General features: G+C 37.5%; 2 protein-coding genes, 1 long non-coding RNA gene and 1 pseudogene across 3 annotated transcripts; 3 read left to right on the top strand and 1 right to left on the bottom strand.

Moving 5' to 3' along the window:
- Positions 1–9: 9 nt before the first annotated feature.
- On the top strand, positions 10–1,524 carry LOC114519979 (annotated as a pseudogene).
- A 1,038-nt stretch (positions 1,525–2,562) lies between these two features.
- LOC114520140 lies at positions 2,563–4,081 on the bottom strand. The gene is made up of 3 exons (XM_028540361.1): positions 3,554–4,081; positions 2,940–3,176; positions 2,563–2,830 (listed from the first exon to the last, which is right to left on the bottom strand). Exons 1-3 carry the CDS (start codon positions 3,793–3,795, stop codon positions 2,563–2,565), a joined length of 747 nt encoding a protein of 248 aa, XP_028396162.1. The 5' UTR covers positions 3,796–4,081.
- Positions 4,082–4,777: 696 nt separating this feature from the next.
- Positions 4,778–10,132, top strand: LOC114520227 (inositol-tetrakisphosphate 1-kinase-like). The gene is made up of 12 exons (XM_028540455.1): positions 4,778–4,978; positions 5,086–5,110; positions 6,202–6,327; positions 6,441–6,558; positions 6,780–6,878; positions 7,118–7,161; positions 7,353–7,445; positions 7,964–8,030; positions 8,336–8,403; positions 8,479–8,559; positions 8,654–8,735; positions 9,113–10,132. Exons 1-12 carry the CDS (start codon positions 4,860–4,862, stop codon positions 9,187–9,189), a joined length of 999 nt encoding a protein of 332 aa, XP_028396256.1. The 5' UTR covers positions 4,778–4,859; the 3' UTR covers positions 9,190–10,132.
- Positions 10,133–16,331: 6,199 nt separating this feature from the next.
- Positions 16,332–18,346, top strand: LOC114520266. Its single transcript, XR_003686677.1, has 3 exons — positions 16,332–16,699; positions 17,643–17,762; positions 18,213–18,346. It is a non-coding gene; the product is annotated as an uncharacterized LOC114520266 (long non-coding RNA).
- The last annotated feature ends 2,090 nt before the right edge of the window (positions 18,347–20,436 follow it).

Here is a 20,436-nt window from a genome sequence, read left to right as displayed (position 1 = left end):
CTGTTTCAAACGTCGCATTTTGCATGTGTCGAATACAATTCTAATTAGATTCGACCCTAAAACAATAATCCGACCGTCATTTCAAATGTCGCATTTCGCATGTGCTGAATTCAATTAGCGGCAGTCCGCTTGGGCGCATATCATGACGTAAATGACGTAAATAAATAAATAAAGCAATGGCGCAATATGGCGCCAAATTCAAATAAGTGTACCAAAATATTAATATTAAATAATATAATACATCGGGCAAGGCAGAGGCGAAAGACATTCGAAGCAGCTTTGCACTTTTTAATAAGTCGTAGACAAAAGCTATTAAAAATATGTGCTGTGGTAGTTCTCCTTTTATCCGCACGAAATTCAGCTACAACCGTGAAGCGTTCATGTCGGAGATTTCAACGAAATCCAGGTTGGTGGAATATTGTGTGGCAAACATACTCTGATGCTCGGTTTAAAAAAACCTTCAGAGTGTCAAGAGGTACATTTTCTTTTATTCTTGGGCGCATACGTACTAAATTGGAAAGGAAATCTTTAACAGAGGAGCCTGTTGAGCCGGCTTTGCGACTGGCTATCTGTCTCTATCGCCTTGGCCGTGGGACATATTACTACACTATCTCAGAACTTTGTGGTCTTGGATTGTCAACAGTTGCAACAATTACCCGAGAAGTATCTGAAGCTATTGTTGAGATACTATGGGAAGACAGTGTCAACAAGCATATGCCAAACTCAGAGGAGACCTTTCGGGAAAAAATCTTGGATATGGAAGAAATGTGGCAATTTCCATGTTGTTGGGCTGCAGTTGATGGTTGCCATATCCCTATTAAGTGTCCTCCAGGTGGAATGCAAGCTTGCAAAGAGTACCATAACTTTAAGAACTTTTACTCTATTGTCCTCATGGCATTGGTTGACTCACATTATCGATTCATTTGGGGGAGCTGTGGCTACCCAGGAAACTCACACGACTCAAAATTCTACAGTCAACTGAGCTTTGGTCAAATATCGAAGAGGGCGATGGTCTACCATCGATAGGAAAAAAAGTGGGCACACAAACTGTGCCTCCTCTTATTGTTGGTGATTCAGCATTCCCACTCGCACCATGGCTGATGAAACCCTACACCAATGCTGTTTTATCACCCGAACAGAGATACTTTAATTATCGGCTAAGTCGTGCTCGGATGGTCACAGAGGGGGCATATGGCCAGTTAAAGGGAAGATGGCGTGTGCTTCTTCGGAAATGTGAGAGCGACAGCAAGAATGTTCGCATATTTGCACTTGCCTGTATGGTACTCCACAATATTTGTATCAATCTGGGTGATACAATGCCAAAAAAGTTGGACCTTACCATTGACCCTACTACCAGTGAGAAGAGGGATAGAGAAAAAATTCGGGAAATACTGCAAATGACCAATTGTTCCAAAGTAAACAATTCATCGCCTCTGGCGGAAAAGATTAGAATGGCATTGGTTGAAAAACTTTGGCTTGAAAAAGAGACTGGATTTATTCGAACATAATTGAACGTTGTTCTTGTTTATTCTGTTAAAAGGAATTTAAGAGTTTTTGCTGAAGTCAAAAGTGATGCATATTATATATCCCCAACATTACCTTATGAGGGGACACTTCACGTTAATTTCAACTTTGAAGTGTTTGCAACAGTAACTTTGAATTTAAAAAATTACAGTAGGAAGAAATGCTCAAATGAGCAAAATGAATGGGAAAAGATGTTTCATTGAATATGCGCTGTTGATATGGTATCAGAGTTTAAGTGTAAGGTTACTCTTGCTAATAATTAATATACAAATTTATATACTCTAGTAAGTGTGTTTGAAAAAATTTCTTTCTCTGCATAAGGTAATATTTATGCATCAGTATTGACTTGGGCAAAAACCCTAGTAAAATGTTTGTATTAATCTGTTCTTTTTACCAAAAAATGCAAAATGTTAATAATAAATATTTATGTTCAAAAAATATTGTTCTGGTTTGTCATAGACTGTAATTCAATATAGTCTAGATTTTCCATATGGGAACTCTTGAATACAAATGTTTTCATCAGAGCTAGTGCCTTCACATATTACATGCACATTGGCTTAACTACCTCTGCTGCAAACAAAATCTAAATGTTTGTCCAATTCTTCCTTCTGACATCTATTATAATATTTCTTACAGTTATTTTTAAAGATTGTACATTTGGAAACAAAACAGCAACAATTCTAAATCCCTATTGTACAATACTTAGCCTACTTGGTCACACTTGGTGGACTGAACCCATTTCCAGGATGATATACAAAGCTTGAGGGTTGGCCAATGGTTGGCATGTTATACATAGGACTCTCAGTACTTTGATTACTAAAATATTGCTGAGGGCTACTCCAATTTTGATGTGGTCCTCCATGGACAGAACCAAAACTCATACCTGAGATATCATGTGGTGGAACAAGATTAACCTGGTTACTGTTAGTTGGTGTAGAAGTATGTTTTAACATTAATTCCACCAACTGAAGCTCATGCTTTCTTGCCTTGTCTGCTTCTTCTTGCATAAATGTAATTAGCTCCTTTGCTGGATCTTTTTCAACCAATTTGCTTAAGCAATTCAACAGCTTCAGTTACTTGATTTTTCTTTGGGAGCTTTATTTTCTTTTGAGGAACAAAGTCATCAAAGGTTTTTGCAATCTCTTCCTCTTCACTAAGATCATTAAGTGCAGAAGGTTCAACTGCCATACCGGGTTGACATGAGTCACGTGTTTTCACAAGTGGAAAAAGCAAGTCAAACCATTTTCCAAATCCTTTTTCATCTTGGAAGCGTTGGATTCCAGTGGCAGTTTTATTTTCATGGCAGCTTGTTTACAATCGCTGACACAACGTTTAAATTTTGTCCTCAACTGTTGAACAGTGAACGTAATCTCTTCTCCTCTTTCATTTGCTCTTTTTTTCAGCTCAGTTAATACCTTTTCATAAATAATGCCATTATTTTGATTTTTGTGTTAGTAAATATCAACTTTTGTTTATTGTAGTCATCAGATGTAATGATATCCACTAAGTCATCCACAGCATCAGTACTCCACACTGCTTTTCTTCCAGCCTTTCCTTTTTTTCTCTTGGTACCAATAAATCTTGTGCAATTTTCTTCACCATCATCCTCATTCTGTGGGATTGTAGAACTATCACCGGCATTTGTTTGCTCACTATATAAAACAATACACAAATTGCCCAAATGTGTACCAGCAATAGTTGGTTGCAAATTGTGGACATGAATAAAGTACACCAGGAAAAGTATTATGGAAGCAAATTATTTTCAGTATATAGCATTGGGATAGCCATGTTTGGACATTAAATGGGTGGTCAATTTCTAGCCTCCAATCCTTCAGTTTCTGGAAGGCACAATTTTGATAATCATATTATTTTAACATTTATAGCTATTGTTGCTATATAGCAAATGACGAATAAAAAAATCAATAAAATTGGCTGATTCAGCCTGACGTCAACTGAATTCAAAAGAAATAATCACTTTTTACGTCGATATGTTTTTACGTCATACATTCAAAAATGTCACATTTCTAACCTTTTCTTGTTATTTTCTAATTTTTCTTCATACTCTTGCCCAAAAATATTGCAATTGATACAATATCCAACTGCTTTCCCAGCAAGCCAGCCTTGGCATTCGTCGTCTGGTTCATGTATCGCGCAGCGATTACAAACAGACGCAGAACACTGCAGGCAAATGTAGTTTGTTAGCTTTCCACATGAAATACAATACGTCGTCGACTGTTTTGGTTCAATATTTCCTTTGTCTTTGTCCTCCATATTTGCATATACCACATGGACGAAAAAACGCGGGAAATTCTTTCAATAATATAACATGACGTTCTTCGTCTTTTTCTTCAAGCGAATTAAATTCGACACATGCAAAATGCGACCTATGAAACCACGTCGCATCGAGCTCGCATAATGCGACCGGAACAGTCGAATTTAGCATCACGGTCGACCGCAATTAAAAACGGCGAATTCAATTGTTTCATACGTCGCATCTCGCATGCAGATAATTCAAACAATTGTATTCGACACATGCAAAATGCGACGTTTGAAACAGGCCTTAGTATTTAGTAAAATGAAATCCTTGACGATTGACAAAACTCAAAATACATTCTCAAATTTCATTCAATTTTTCATGCCGAAGACTCAGTTGCTGCCCGTCCACGGCATAATCACAACTCTTATGTGCCTGAATCACATGACCAGTGACGTCTATTGACTGTATTATTTGACTCATTTGCCAAAAACTCAAGGATAAATTGGTTTTAAATCTTTATCTGATAATCCAAATCATATTCTGAATCATATTCTGGCTTTTGTTGTCACATCCAAATACGGCTTTACACCATCCGTGGAGTAGGAAGTTTAGTTTCCTTCAGGAATTTCATAAACAAACATGCAACTTGCAGATTGACAACACCGACGATTTCTCTTGTCCTTTTTCTAAAGTAAATCATACATCATTGGTATTTGTTTGTTTTTTGGCTACTGGCGAAATGTGTCAAATCTAAGACGCCGTCATGACACAGATGCCTGCTGCTATTATGTTTTTTCCTGTTATCTTCCTAGTCTTCTGATCTCTGAACATGCTAAGCAGAAAAAAAAGAATGCACAGATAAAATCATAAAAATCCCGCCGATAACAGGCGCCAGTTGAAATGGGATCAATCATCAATTATCAACGCCCATGCACGTCTAGGAAATTAAAAGAATCCAAGACACGCCCCTGAATATCGGGGGGGGGAGAGCTAAGTTCCAAATTCAGACAATCACAAAACCGGAAAAATATTTATCGTCGAAGAGTTGCAAACTTTTAGTGATGTTTAAAGGCATTTGATGAGTTTTTCAGTAGCAAAGGAGCCCGGATCTTTATCCAGTCCGAAAAAGTTGGCGTTCTGGCTCAGCAAGAAGAAGAAATACAAGCTCAATTTCGAGAGCTTCTTAACATTATGCAGGTCAGCCGATCAAACCTAGTCGGTGTTGTTTATATTTTTATGGTAATGCGTCGGGCCTGTTGCCTTTTAGGTTTAACGTTTAATGCTCTCTTTTACGCATTATTTAGCCAAGCTGGATTCGAACTCATCGAGGTATTTAAACGATTTCAATCTTTTCAAATGCTTTATGTATTATTACTATAGAACTTTGTTGTATTTTGCTCTCTCGCGTGCACTTGGATCAAAGCTGTGTCACCTGATCCCATCGGTAATAGCTATTTTTTGTTTAGAGAACCCCTCCAAACAACGGCTAGACAATCGTTAAGCACAATCAAAATATTATCGGACTAACTATTTCGCAGTTTCATTTGCGATACAAAATTCTCGAGCTAATCCTCATCCATCTAGATTTCCGTTTTTGCCATAGTTTTGCCTCGTCATAAAAGGTCTTTATTTGCCAAATACGCAATACCCTTGATGATTAATAGACATTTTTTCAAAATTTCGACGAGTGGACATTGAAGAGTGCTTAAACTGAACCTATCAATGTTATCTGATATCACCTGCTAGCTGCCATACTATTATTGCGAATGAATGTTTGGTCTAGTTTACTGTTCATATCATCTGAGCCAACAATGTTTCACTCAAATTACAGTTGTGGACTACCTGAAATTTATGAAAGAGACTTTAGCCATTAAGTAAAGACCCTTGGTTTAATAGATGAATAAAAAAAATGCAAATCAAACTTCAAGATGAAAGGGCTTTGCTTGTTCAAAATTTTGAAATGAGCAGACACTCTATCTGGAAACTAGTATAATTTGTTAATCAGAATCAACATGTCTTAACAATAAGGCCCTGGAATATTGAAGTTCTTTGGATTATCAAAGAACTTAAAAAATATATCAAAATTTGATGTATTTTATATTACTGCATGGGTGCAACTCAACATTTGTGATAATTTTACTCAATGTCCTGCTGGTGGTAACAAATATTAGGCTCACTATATCATCAGGTAGTGTCAAAATATTATACTACACAAGCAAACATTTTGCTAGTTGATTGGCAGCTTGTCATAAAAATGTGTAGCACATTGCATAATTTAACCTGACATGCACTGACACATCATCAGCTCATGTCTATACCTTGGATATTATATTATTCAACCAAAATGTTTGTGATTTCCACATAATAATGCATACAGTTGTCACTTACTGTATGTTGGTTGCTACCTGGACATATTTTAGATAGATTTATCAAAGCCATGGATAGACGAATGTCATGTGGATGTCCTGATTCATAAAGTTACAGATTTCATTGCTGCTGCGGAGAATGGGGACTTACAAGCATTTAAAGCAGTCCAAAAAATTGAGGTGAGTCAAATTGATATTTTGGCATAAGTTAAAAGAGCTTGGAACTATGTCCAACATAGCATATGACTTGTGTTTTCAAAGCACAGATAACATTTTCATATTTTTTTTTGTAGACATTCATTGCAGATCACCCTGAAGTTGTGGTCATTGACCCAGTAGAATCTGTCCGTCTTCTCAGTGATAGATCTGCTTATTATCCTATTATGAGACAGTGTGAAATTAAAGATGAAGGTACAGCACTCAGTCCAGCCTGGCCCTTGTTAGCTATGTTGTGCATCTTCACAATGCACAATTGTCATTCCAGTTAGGTGTCAAGAAGTGCTCTATCAATCTACATACCTTTTTATTCTTTGAAAACCATTGAAGTTTTTGCTGTATGGAAAGCTGAATTAGGCACTTGCCATGCCTTGTATGTTCTCAAATTAATGCTTTTACTCCTTGCTGCTTTTCAGATGGTGAAGCATTCATACCCAATTTTGTTAGTCTTGAAAGTGCAGACAGGAAAGCCAACATGAGAGCATTGCATCTTGCAAATATCAAGTTTCCTTTTAGTAAGTTGCTCTATATTACAGGCTTTAGCCACTAAATAATTTGCATTGCAGGGCCTAATTAGAGATCCTGCATGGACTCTACCCCAGTCTTCTGTCACTACACTCCCATCATTCTCATATTTCCCCCCATTCTTCACTGTCACATACCTTCCCATCATAGCCTTGTGAACTAAAAAAAAACATTTTTAATCTTGTTGTGGTCAAAGCATTTAAGGCCTGTTTATAACTTTCCATTTAAGTATGCAAGACAAATGTCGCACATGGCTCAGATGAATCCCATGAGGTAGTGAATCCACTATGAAAAATGCAGAGTGTATCTGTACTAACTACTTCAGTTTAATATAGAAGTAAATGTGTAAATACGCTTCAATGATCATGAAAATTATGTTCAAAGCCAAGCTGAGCTTATACCTTGGTCTTTGATGTGAACATTGTTTTTTTGAAGAACCTAAAACAAATTGTTTTTCATAACAGATGAGTATTATATTCAATGAAGAAGGTCTGCAAGACATCACCCCACCATGTGTCTGTCAGGAATTTGTTAACCATAATGCCATTTTATACAAGGTGAATATTTGAATATTCCTTTTCCCGTTCAGGGCCACACAGGTTTTTAATAAAAGTTTTTATCAATCATTAAGATGCACACGTACAAACATGACACTTTAAAGTTTAGATTCCAACCTGAACAATATGAATGAAGATTGTGGCATAGGCCCTCTTTTGCATCCGTCAGAATGATAATTGCATGCAACTTGTCGTGTAGTCTAAATAGGCCTTAAGCAGTGGCCTAAAGTAATGTTTAACGTCCTCACACCTGACGTCATTATAAACTTTGAGTTGAGAAATGTGCACAGCTTATTTCCCAATGTGAAATAGTTTTCATCAATGTGATTTTTCGCATTGCCGGCCCGGTTCGTCACTATCACGTGATATGCTCTCGACCAATAAAACAATAGACAAGGGAGACTTTCATTTTTAGTATACCCTATACCCCATACGTGATAACAGTTATTACTGAATTAGCCGGCAAGTTAATAATTGGAAGGAAAATATGACTCATGCACTTGCAAAATATTCTGTAGGTTTTTGTTATTGGAAACAAACATTACATTAGTGAAAGACCTTCAATCAAAAATCTGCAGGCTGGAGGTAAAAAGTTAATATAAGGATAATTTATGTATCACAGATACATAGCCACATACACAGTCTTCGTGTACTTACACGCGACTTCTTAAATAGAAAAGCTTATTCCTAAATGGGAAAAAAATGGTTCCAATTTTCGGCCCAGAAATGGTACCAACTTTCTCACGCAATAGAATAAATTGATTTCAATTTTACACGATGTGCTTATTTTGGTATTTCAGTCTGCTTAACACCAGTCTATTTTATTTATGCTTGAACTCAAACTTCAGTAAATTTCTCAAAGCTATTTGACTCAGGATTTTTTCTTTCAGACTTTCAAACAATATTCTTCCACAGCCACGACGTCTCTAAGCCAAACTCCTCTTCCTTTCTCAACCAGGTAAAAGTTCTGTCTGGGAATATCATATTTCATTATATTTCTGATGTTTTCTGATCATATTTTGATTTTTTATAGTTGGAAAAGCCCATACTCAAGCAATCACCTCCTGACGAAAAAGTCGTTAAAAAACTCGTAGATATACTTAAAAGACGAATGGTTAGTTTGTGCGTGTTTCTAAAATTGCTACTCCAAACCAATGTTGCATGTACAGCAAAATCTGAAGTTTAACTTTAATTTGTATTCCTGTTAGCGTTTAACCCTTTTTGGTGTTGACGTCATCGTTGAAAGAAAATCCAGACGAATTGGGGTTATCGATATAAACTATTTTCCAGGTAAAGAAATGATAGTTTTCTGTAAATACGATCAAGCAATCGCCGTGGTTGCATTACATACATCAAATACTTATTCCGTTGAACTATGTATAGTTCAAGAACTATATATAGTTTATAAGAGAAAACATACTCCGAAAATAAACATCTTGTAAACTCAAGATATGAGTTGTTAAAAACAAGACACAATATTCAAGGTGATTTCGAAATATTCGAAATATCACCTTGAATATTGTGTCTTGTTTTTTGACAACTCATATCTTGAGTTTACAAGATGTTTATTTTCGGAGTATTTTTTCTCTTATATTTCGCAAGATTGTTTGCTGGAAAATGTTTTTTATATATAGCTTGCAATTTGAAATCTATTTTCCTTACTTTAGGGTATGAAGGCGTAGATAGTGCAATTGAAGATTTGTTTCAACATACCGTAGAAGTTCTGAGGGACCATCAAAATTAACATCTGACTGAATCGAATCTTCATATGTTTAAGAACTTATATTGTAGATTTTAGGTTAGGATGTATATGATTTTTTCATTTGCGGGAAAATTAACGTCACACATTCACATTCCCGAAGTTCGTGGATGTAGCTACATGAGGTGAGAAATACAGTACGTTATTTACCATGATGAATTGATAAACTTGATTTGGATGAGCAACACGATTATTGGCGATCCAGTTTTTTCATTGCAGCCCAGATTTGCGTTACAAAGAAATAGAATAAAAGGGTTCTGAAACTTGTCAGCTTAATCCGAATAGAGCAGCCAACTTTGTATTAGCTCTCCTCAAATTTATTTAAAAGGATCATATCTTAACCAAAAATGAACCATTGTCGTATTAATGAATCCATGGCAATGATGCAAACTTTTTTGCCTATTGTTTGAGCGCGTAAAAGTTGATTTTTCACGGTAACAATGAGCATTTAAGAAATAGAAAACATTTTCCGTGCTTCTATACAGTTACAGAAACACACGTGGGAGTTTGGGAGAACGAGAAATAATCAGTGGGAAAACGAACTCGTAGGGCGAACGTTATTTCGAGTTCTCCCAAACATCCACGCGTGTTTCTGTAACTGTTTAGAAACACAGGAAAAAGTGTTTCCCATTTTTTATAATATAACTCAATAAAAAGATTTTGTACAAATATTATAATTCGATTAAATTACAAATTCTGATTACATTACTTCGCCTGTCAAGTTCAACGGGAAAATCCCCGTGTTTCTATGCAGTTTTAGTATACACCCGACTGTTGTCTATTACAAATCCTACATTCTGATTGGCTACTCAACCATTGTCTATTCGTGATCGTGCACGCTTGGGAAAATTTCGTTCGCGCGACCGTATAAAATTGAATTCTTTTTCGGTGTATCGATTATTTTCTCGAAATTAATATATCTAGGTACAGGGTGTATACTAAAACAATTAGCAACAACTCGCCTTCGTTGTCTATGAGCGAATAGTCAACTCAGGCTTCGCCTTCGTTGACTATTCGCTCATAGACAACTCGGACTCGTTGTCTAATTGTTATATATAGAAACACGTTTTTCGAATAATCAGCACGCGCGTACTTAAAATGTTATATATAAACTATTATATTAGCTAGTTCTGCATTTAGCGCGATATTTAAATTAGAAGAGTAAAAAAATCGGGAACATTCAAAATTGTGTGTTGTTCCTATGCTCATTTTATTGATAGCTCGATATCTACTAAACATTTTCAATCGTTGTAATGCAGAAGTATTTGCTAAAATATAATGGGAAGCGGACAACAGTGTAGTGCTTCCAATTTTTTGGTGTCAGCTATATATTTTAGATCGGTGAATACTCCCATCACTCATTTCTCTTTAAATTGTGTAGTGATAAGTGTTTTATTAATTAAACTAGGGGGGGGGGACAAATTAGCGACCCTCCCCTCCATCGGCCACCTAATTACTAATTGACTCTGAACGATTGGCAACCATCTACCGTAGAGTATTCCTTAGTTATTACCAACTGCCCCTTGCCTCCCTCTCGCTGGCATATCGAGCATTCAGGTGGCAATTACAATGTGGCATCCGGATATTTTGCCGAAAGACAACACTTTGCCGAACGGGATATTTTGCCGGTCGGACAATTTGTCGAAGGAACTTTTTACAGAAAAGACATTTTGCCGAAAAGTGATATTTTGTGAGTATTTTTTATGAGTAAATTTAAAGTATTTATAGTTTTGTGAGTAAAATTGTTAGTAAAACTTGAGAGAACACGACAATGTACTTGAATGCATTTACAGGGTAGAAAGAATGTTTTAAACTCGGCGGATGCTTTTCATAAAATTTGTATGCATCTAGCTATACTCTCGATATTAATAAAAGATTGTGTAAACAAAACCTTTACGTTTATCAATAGTATAATTCTAATATGGCAATTTTTGGCACGTGCGCGCAAACACAAAGAACATAAAAATTCTCAAAGCACTGCTATTTTCGGCAACAAGTCTGTTCGGCGACATGCCTTTCGACATGCCGTTCGGCAAAGTGTCTTTCGGCTAAATGTCCGGTGACGACAAATTGTTGATCCAGTTCATACTGCTTCAAATATTTACATCATTACCTGGGCATATTAAATCCGACATTCGGAAGGAAAGAATATTGCATGAATCGGAAGGAAAATTGTCGAACAAAACCTTGGTCAGGATTAAATGCAAGCTCTCCTGTTTTCAACCAACCATGTCCAGCCAAATTCAGCGTGAAATAAAAGAGGATCGCACTCGAGGTGTCCGTCCGGCAGAAAAATGAAGTACTTCACTGTCGTTTGTTTCGTCACCACTGACAAAACACCAGAGGCTCATACTCAATAGGTATCGGAAGTCGATACTTTTTCTTGGTATCGGAAGTAAGCATTGGTATCGGCCCATCCTTTCCTAGTTCCAAGTGGCATATTAATTTTTACTTTCAACTTCGCAGACTGAAAGACGAGTCGTTGTATTACACAGAATTAAATCGATTTTTATCTTCGCTCAAAAGCAAGGAACTCGACAAATGAGGTACTCAATAGCTATCGGAAGTCGATACTTTTTCTTCGTATCGGAAGTAAGTATTGGTATCGGAAGTAAGTATTGGTATCTGTTAGGAATGTATATATTAAGTGTGTTCGTATTACGTCAGATAATTTATGCTAGTCACATGCTCTGTCTTTTATGTTGTATCCACGTTGTTGCTTGTAAAATACAAAAAGTTTTATGTTTTGTTCACGATAAAGTTTCAATAGGTTATGGGCCCAGGTACGGTCCCGGATACGGTCGTATAGTTTTTGAGACGTGAACGTGCCGTAGTTTTACTATTGGCGAAGAAACGGTGGAAAGTAAATTCAAAAGAGTCTTTTATGTGATCGTGTAATTTCAATGGCGGAATTTCAAATCACGAAGATTGAGCCCCTGAAGGGCGATAATTATCAATCTTGGAAATACAACATGAAACTTGTTCTGATGGAACGAGGACTTTGGGGTTTCGCTATGGGAACCGAGGTAGCACCAGATGAAACGGCTACAGCTGCAGTGAGAAATACGTACAACCTTAAATCAGATAAAGCGTATTCGTTGATAGCTTTGAATGTAGAGAAGAAATTGCAAATTCATATTTCCAGTATTACCAATTCTAAAGAAGCTTGGGAATTATTAAAGAAGCAATTCGAGTGTGTCTCTGTTGCCCAAGTCGTTAGATTAAACAGACGATTTTACGCTGCGACTATGAAGGAAGGAACAGACGTTCTTGAACATATTACACACATGACCACGTTGGCTGAGCAATTGAGGGAGATGAACGAAGTGATATCCGATCAAAAGTTTGCGACTGTCGTTCTCGGTAGTCTACCTGAATCTTACGATTCTCTCGTCTCAAGTTTGAATGTGCAAAAAATGGAAGAATTAACATGGGAAAATGTAAAGAAATTACTAACCGAAGAGCATTTAAAACGAAAGAGAAAGTCGAAAGTCAAACGGAGATGTCCAAACAACATGAAGCATTGTTTCTGAGAAAGGAACACAATCCTAATATTAAACGAAATCAACGGTTTGGAAACCAGTCTGAAAGGAAACATTCGGACAGTTCTAAACAGTACAATCCTGAAAGAGTTGGCAATGGTCCTAAGTGCTATAAATGTGGTAATATCGTGCGGAATTGTCCACAGATCAGAAGAAATGTTAAACCACAGTCAAATTTAGCTGAAGAAAGTGGAAATACACAACCTAACGATGGAAAAGATAATGAAGACTTTGCCCTTCATTCCACAACAAATCATCCTCAAGACAACAAGCTATGGTTCATAGATAGTGGGGCAACCAAGCACATGACATCAGAAAAGGGTATGATTACCAATTACATCCAATATTCGCAACCATCTGAAATATACCTTGGTGATAACACAGTGATAAAAGCATTTGGAGAAGGAAAAGTGACACTGGAAGTTTATGATAGATCAAATGTTGTAACACTGGGCTTGTACAATGTTTTGCATGTACCAGAAATCTCCAAAAACCTGTTATCGGTCCCAGCCATGACGCAAAAAGGTGCTGAAGTGTTGTTCGAACAAGACAACTGTCATGTTACGAAAGATGGAAAGACCCTGACTATAGGACACTTGGTCAGTAATAACCTGTATGTACTTAACACTCAACCTGACTTTGTCAATGTTGCTTCTGGGAAAGCTTCTTTGGAGACTTGGCACTGTAGATTTGGTCATCTGAATTACAAGTATATTGATCAATTGACAAAGAAGAAAATGGTTGATGGTATGAATCCTTCTAACAGTGAAATGGTGAAACACTGTGAATCCTGCGCTCGAGCAAAGATGCACAAAGTTCCTGTACCAAAGGCAAGTTCTAACAAGACAACTCATCCACTACAGATAGTGCACAGCGATGTTTGCGGACCTATGAATGTGAATTCCATTGGCGGTAGCAAGTACATACTAACATTCACTGATCACTACACCAAATATGTTACAGTGTACTTTCTTAAGAACAAGTCAGAAGTCATTAAAGTTCCAAGAATATGTAAGCATGGCTGAAAAATCAACTGGTTCGAAGGTCAAAATTATCCGAACGGATAATGGAGGGGAATATACAAGTAATCAATTTACGCAGTTCTGTAAAAGCAAAGGAATAATTCATCAGTACACCAATCCATACACCCTGAACAGAACGGAATTTCAGAAAGACTAAATAGAACTCTGGTGGAATCTGCAAAATCCATGTTATTTCACGCTGGACTTCCTCTCAGCTTTTGGGCAGAAGCAATCAATACAGCCACATACATTCATAATCGAAGTCCTACAATTTCCCTAACTGAAAAAACACCATATGAATGCTGGACTGGAAGAAAACCTGATGTTTCTAACTTAAAGGTATTTGGGTCGATTTGTTTTGTACACGTTCCAGATGGTCTAAGACGAAAGCTAGATCCCAAGTCTAAAAAAGGAATTTTCATTGGTTATCCACTTGAGACGAAAGGCTATAAGGTGTATGATCTAGAGTCAAAGCGCTTTGTTCGAAGCAAAGACGTACTATTTCATGAGAACAAATTCCATGACTTCCAATTACCGAATAAAGAGAACATTCTATTGGACGATGTTGACAAATACGTGATAGCAAACGAGAATGAAGTGATGACGGATACTGTGGTTGAGCCCGCGATCCCTCCCGAATTAGAGCATCAACCAGCAGTGGGAGTGGATCAACCCAGAGATACATATGAACAGAATTTTCTAAGGCAAGTACAGAACATCGGGCCGAAAAGAGAGAGAAAAGCCCCAAGAAGATTTGCTCCTGATGAATGCAATGCAGCTGAGTCACCATTATTAAGTGATGAAGAACCTAAATCCGTAGCAGAAGCTTTGAACGGCAAGAACGGTGAGAAATGGAAGCTAGCTCTAGAAGCAGAATATGAATCATTGGTAAAAAGTGATACATGGGAGCTAGTTGAGCCACCTGATGACGCTTGCGTTGTCGGTTCAAAGTGGATTTTCAAAATAAAGCATAACGCTAACGGAGAAGTTGATCGATACAAAGCTAGGTTGGTCGCCCAGGGATACACACAAACGTACGGCATAGATTATGAAGAAGTGTTCTCACCGGTAGCTCGGTACTCTAGCATCAGAACATTGCTAGCACTCGCAAATGCACATGATCTGGAAATCCACCAAATGGATGTAACTACAGCATTCCTCAATGGATCACTTGAACACGAAATATACATGTCACAGCCAGAAGGTTTCGTTGATTCAAAACATCAAGATCATGTTTGCAAGCTGAAAAGAAGCTTGTATGGGCTGAAACAGTCAGCAAGATGTTGGAACCAAACCCTCAACGAATTCTTGGTAAAGATTGGATACCGAAAGAGCGATGCAGATAACTGTCTTTACGTGAAGTCAGTTAAACGTGATGATGGCGTCGTTAGTTTTGTGATTCTTGCAATCTATGTTGATGATATTATCCCAGTGTCCAACGACATCGAAATGCTCAACGCAGAGAAGAAATTGTTACAAGAAAAATTTCAAATGGTAGATCAAGGAGAAATACATTATATTCTGTGCATGTCCATCAAGAGAAATCGGTCAGAGAAGATCTTGTTTATAAATCAAGAGAAGTACCTAGAGAATGTCTTAGTTCGTTTTGGTATGAGTGATTGCAATCCTGTATCGACTCCACTCGAAACTGGGAAAACGTTTCGTAAGCGAACAGATGAAGACGAGCCATTCGATAAAGAAATCTATCAACAAGCAATTGGTTGCTTAACTTACGTATCAACCACCACCCGACCAGATATCACAGCTGCCGTTAGCATCTTGTCACAATACATGTCAGATCCTTCTAAAGACCATTGGTTTGGCATTAAACGTGTGCTGCGATATCTCAAGGGAACATTAACCTTTGGATTAAAATACGTACCGGCGAAAATGATTGCGACGCACATGGCTACTCCGATGCCAACTGGGCTGGCGACATAGACACTCGACGATCGACCAGTGGATATGTTTTTAAAGTAGCCGATGCTACAATAAGCTGGAGCAGCAAGAAGCAATCAACGGTTGCGAAGTCAACAACAGAAGCTGAATTCGTTGCCATGAGTCAGGCCAGTCAAGAGGCCATTTGGATACGAAGATTGCTATCTGATCTTGGTTGTAAGCCTGACACCCCTACCTTGATCAAAGAAGATTATCAAGGTGCAATAGAGATAGCGAGGAAGTTCCACAATAGGACTAAACACATTGATATAAATTTCTACTTCATAAGAGAAAGAATCATCTCAGAGGAAATCAAGGTCGAATATTGTTCGACGCATGACATGATCGCAGATATTATGACGAAAGCTTTACCAAAGCACAGATTCCAAAAACTTAGAAGCTCACTGAATATTTGTTCATTTTGAACCATATAGTTGAACATTTTTTTTACATTTGACATTTTACAGTTTTTTTTACTATGAACACAACTAATAAGTGGGAGTGTTAGGAATGTATATATTAAGTGTGTTCGTATTACGTCAGATAATTTATGCTAGTCACATGCTCTGTCTTTTATGTTGTATCCACGTTGTTGTTTGTAAAATACAAAGAGTTTTATGTTTTGTTCACGATAAAGTTTCGATAGTATCGGCCCATCCCTTTTACTAGCTCCTAGTGGCATATTTACTTTCAACTTCGCAGACTGAAAGACAAGTCGTTGTATTACACAGAATTAAATCGATTTTTATCTTCGTTCAAAAGCAAGGAACTCGACAAATAAGGTACTCAATAGCTATCGGAAGTCGATACTTTTTCTTGGTATCGGAGTGAGTATTGGTATCGGAAGTATGTATTGGTATCGGCCCATCCCTTTTACGAGCTCCTAGTGGCATATTTACTTTCAACTTCGCAGACTGAAGGACGAGTCGTTGTATTACACAGAATTAAATCGATTTTTATCTTCGTTCACAAGCAAGGAACTCGACAAATGAGGTACTACATTATAGCTTTAATGTTACCTAAACGGTTGATGTTTGATTTTTTCCTGATTTTGTGAAAACATGATAGTCTGATCGGGGACTTCCTGAATTCTGGCGTAATATCAGCCACATCGCGCAGGAATTAATATTATTATTATAGCACAGCTAGTAAATAACTACATTTTTTTCTTTTTAACGTTGACTGCATTCGTCTGTGCCCATGTCTTACTCTATTAAAGACAATTATGATATTACTACAAAGTGTCGTACTACATCTCAGCGAGTCAGCGTCGCGCTTATTAGCTATTAGTGAGTTTTGTTTGAAAAATACAACTGCAACGCCCCCAACGGCAACGGCAAAATATATTCACCTCTAATGTTGCACACTGCCGTAGTTGGTGAAACGGCATCGTGACTTACACCAATTTCACGGTGCAAGACAACGCGGTAACAGTTAATGTGTTCGATGTTGTTTGGAGTGTTACTGAGAAGCAACTTTGCTGATGACCATGTTTATGATAGTTAATAACTGTTTCAGATAAAGAGGAAACTTGAAGAGGCAAATCAAGTCGATACTAGCTCGTATTTTCTTTAATACCACAATATTAGGCCACGTAATTTACACTTTCTTTTGTCTTAAAGGATCAATGCCATTGTTGATAAGGACATTGCCGCTGCCGTTGTATTTCCTAGAATTAAAAGCGCAACTCATACTCAAACTCGTTGAGTATAGGAGATCTGAATCGCGTTGTAACGATTCCATGACGGTAATTCCACTGGCGCAAGATCTTGATTTTCAATGTCTTACCTCAAATCATTCTGTTGATTAAAAGTTAGGGCTTTTTCATTGATCATAATAACAGAATTTCTATGTCACTCATCACTCATGATGAGTGCAGCGAGAGTGAGCTTTATAAATACAGGCGTTACAGTATTGTAAAATGTCGTTTATTCAGCGAGAACACTTGCACTGAGTGAATGGCGCACTGTTGAAGGTTTTGATCGACTTAGAAGAAGAATGGCTTACCAAACGAAATCCCCAAATCATCACAGATTTCGTAGCTATTGCGAATAAGGTATGTACTCACTGTACTGTATATGACTAAAATAGGGTGTGAATTCCTGCATCAATGTGAAGTACGCACGACATTCAACACGCATTCAACACCATATTCAAAACACCATGTGACTCATTTCAATCATTCAAACGTTCGAAATTCAAATTGCATTTTGAACATTTAAGCATTTATTTTAAAAAATAAAACTGTAATTCGATATATAGGAATATAAACTTCTAATATTTTGTTTTATTTTCTATTTATAAACTTCTAATATTTTGCTTTATTTTCTATTTACGCGAGGTAGGAGATCTTTTACAATAGATTAACTAATGTTCATTGATGTTAGTTTTCTGGCTTCGTTCTTCTCTTCTCTTAAAATATTCGTCGTTGCTGTTCTTGTCTTTGGTCGTTGGTTCTGTAAAGGTTGAGCTTCTCTAATGATTCATATGCTTTTTACTCCGCTAGTCTACTGAAGGTTGGGGATGCTTTTTACTCCGCTAGTCCACAGAAACTTGCACACGTCATCAACTAGAGTGGGCTGATCCTTATCCAACCAACCAGCGCTGTTAGTTAGAAATGTGGGTTGGCGTTAGAAGCTCGTTCCAGCTCTCATATCTTGTTTATATAAGGCGTTGTCGCACTAGTCGAGTTGGTCTTTAGCTCTATCGATCAATACTTTCAAATGTTCATAACTTAAAATATTTATCATCAACAACCATTAAAATTATCAAACATTGTTTCTGTGAATCTTATTTTATAACTTAACTACCTATTCTTCTATTTTAATCGAATTAAGCTTTCTCTGACCTAATCCTTAAAATGCTCGACCGCGCATTATAAAAAAACACAGTTGATTGACATAAGAGCTTCGCAGCTGCCTCAAGCATGCATATTTTCAAATGTGACAGTTAAACTTGGCAACGACATACGACTGTTGATCCAGGTGCGCACGTTGTGACAGGATGATTGATATTTTCACCTCACTATTTTATTCAATCCCACGAAATGTCATGCATGAAAGGAAATGTGATTAATGATTGCGAATGGGTCGGAAGTTAGGCTTGGTGGAAAACATGGATCCCGGACTACGGACCACGGACTACAGACCACGGACTACGGACTACGGAACAAGGGTGAATCATGTTAGCCAGTGTGTTTGTTTACATTTTTCCTCCTTGACCAATCAGACTGCGTGAAATTCGAAATATACGAACAAAAGGAGTGGGAAAATAACACCATGTTCTAAGCCCTCCGTGCCATTCAATATTAAACTTTTCACCTCAAAACTAACAAATTGTGACAAAGCGTGACTTTTTCTTTAATTTCCTTGTGGGGATTTTGTAAATTCGATGCACAACGCGAAATATTTATGTTTGAATAACCGTGTGTCAACGCGCGTAAAATAGCAGACACCTCAGTATAGCCTGTCTTTAAAACGCATATGAAATACTTTGTCAGACTCTATAAATTTTGTAACTTTTAACGTATTTCCTTCCAGTAGACTGACTACAGTGTAGTTAGGACCCTATTCTGTGGTACAGAGTAATATCTTTCTCGTCGGAACACGTCAGAGTTAAAAGTGTAGTGTTATTATTAGATATCACATCACTCATATCCGGTTGGATTCTTGGAAGAGGAAACTAAAGCCCAAGGGGTTATCCAAGAAATTGTTTACTGTTGTTTAATTCTGTTTGTTTTCTGTATCATCGTCGTAGCCGTCGTCGTCTTAAGGATCACTCTCTTCGTCGCTGTGTTCGCTTCGTCAACGCTGATATTTGCAGGAGAAAACACAGCCTTGTTTGCCGTCTTGCCAAGAGCTTCAACTTTTGCCAAAAACGTTGCTTGACAAACTGGGCAATGGCTAATGATAGGCAGAACACATTCAATGTGAAACAAATGTCCACATCCACGGAAAGCATTCCAAATAAAGGGGGCTCACTTTTGTGCAGGTAGGCAAATCGCATTTTCAATGGTGGAAATATTTTGGAAGTACGTCCGTGGTCCGTAGTCCGTGGTCCGTAGTCCGTGGTCCGTAGTCCGTAGTCCGTAGTCCGTAGTCCGTAGTCCGTGGTCCGTAGTCTGTAGTCCGTGGTCCGTAGTCCGGGGTCCGTGTTTTCCACCAAGCCCGGAAGTTATATTTACTCAGGCGTCTTGTGGCAAAAATCATTCACTAATCCCTGTCATGCTATTGATATTCCTATTTTTACAGCTATTTTTATATGCGTATCTCTAAACTCAATAAAGCCTTGCGTAACAATTTTAACAAAACACACAAAATCAGCGTAGGATATATACTCCAAAAAAGAGATTTTGTACCACTATATTTATTACTAATTTCACGTTTCGCTCTGCCAAGAACATTTCTTAATATTCTAAGCCGCTATTTCATAGAATTTCTTCAGAACTTTCGTACGCTGCAAAAACAGATGGGTCAAAATGACCCCCAAAACAGAATGATTAAAATGAGTCACATGGTGTTTTTGAATATCGTCGGTTCGAAATATTTCACAGGAATAAAGATGTGTTGCCGATATATGTACTGGTCGATATGACGATATTTGCATCGCGAAGCGTTGTGTACAAAGAACGCTTTTTATATAAAGAGAAAAAACCCTGTACAATAATAATAAACAAATAATATAATGTCACGTCGTTCAGGAATTATTACTTCATACAAATGAGAATAACC

Source organism: Dendronephthya gigantea, unplaced genomic scaffold (genome assembly GCF_004324835.1).
Source record: "Dendronephthya gigantea isolate DGI-Jeju-01 unplaced genomic scaffold, DenGig_1.0 000015F, whole genome shotgun sequence".
Lineage (NCBI taxonomy): Eukaryota > Metazoa > Cnidaria > Anthozoa > Malacalcyonacea > Nephtheidae > Dendronephthya > Dendronephthya gigantea.
This window is presented reverse-complemented; position numbering and strand designations above follow the sequence as displayed.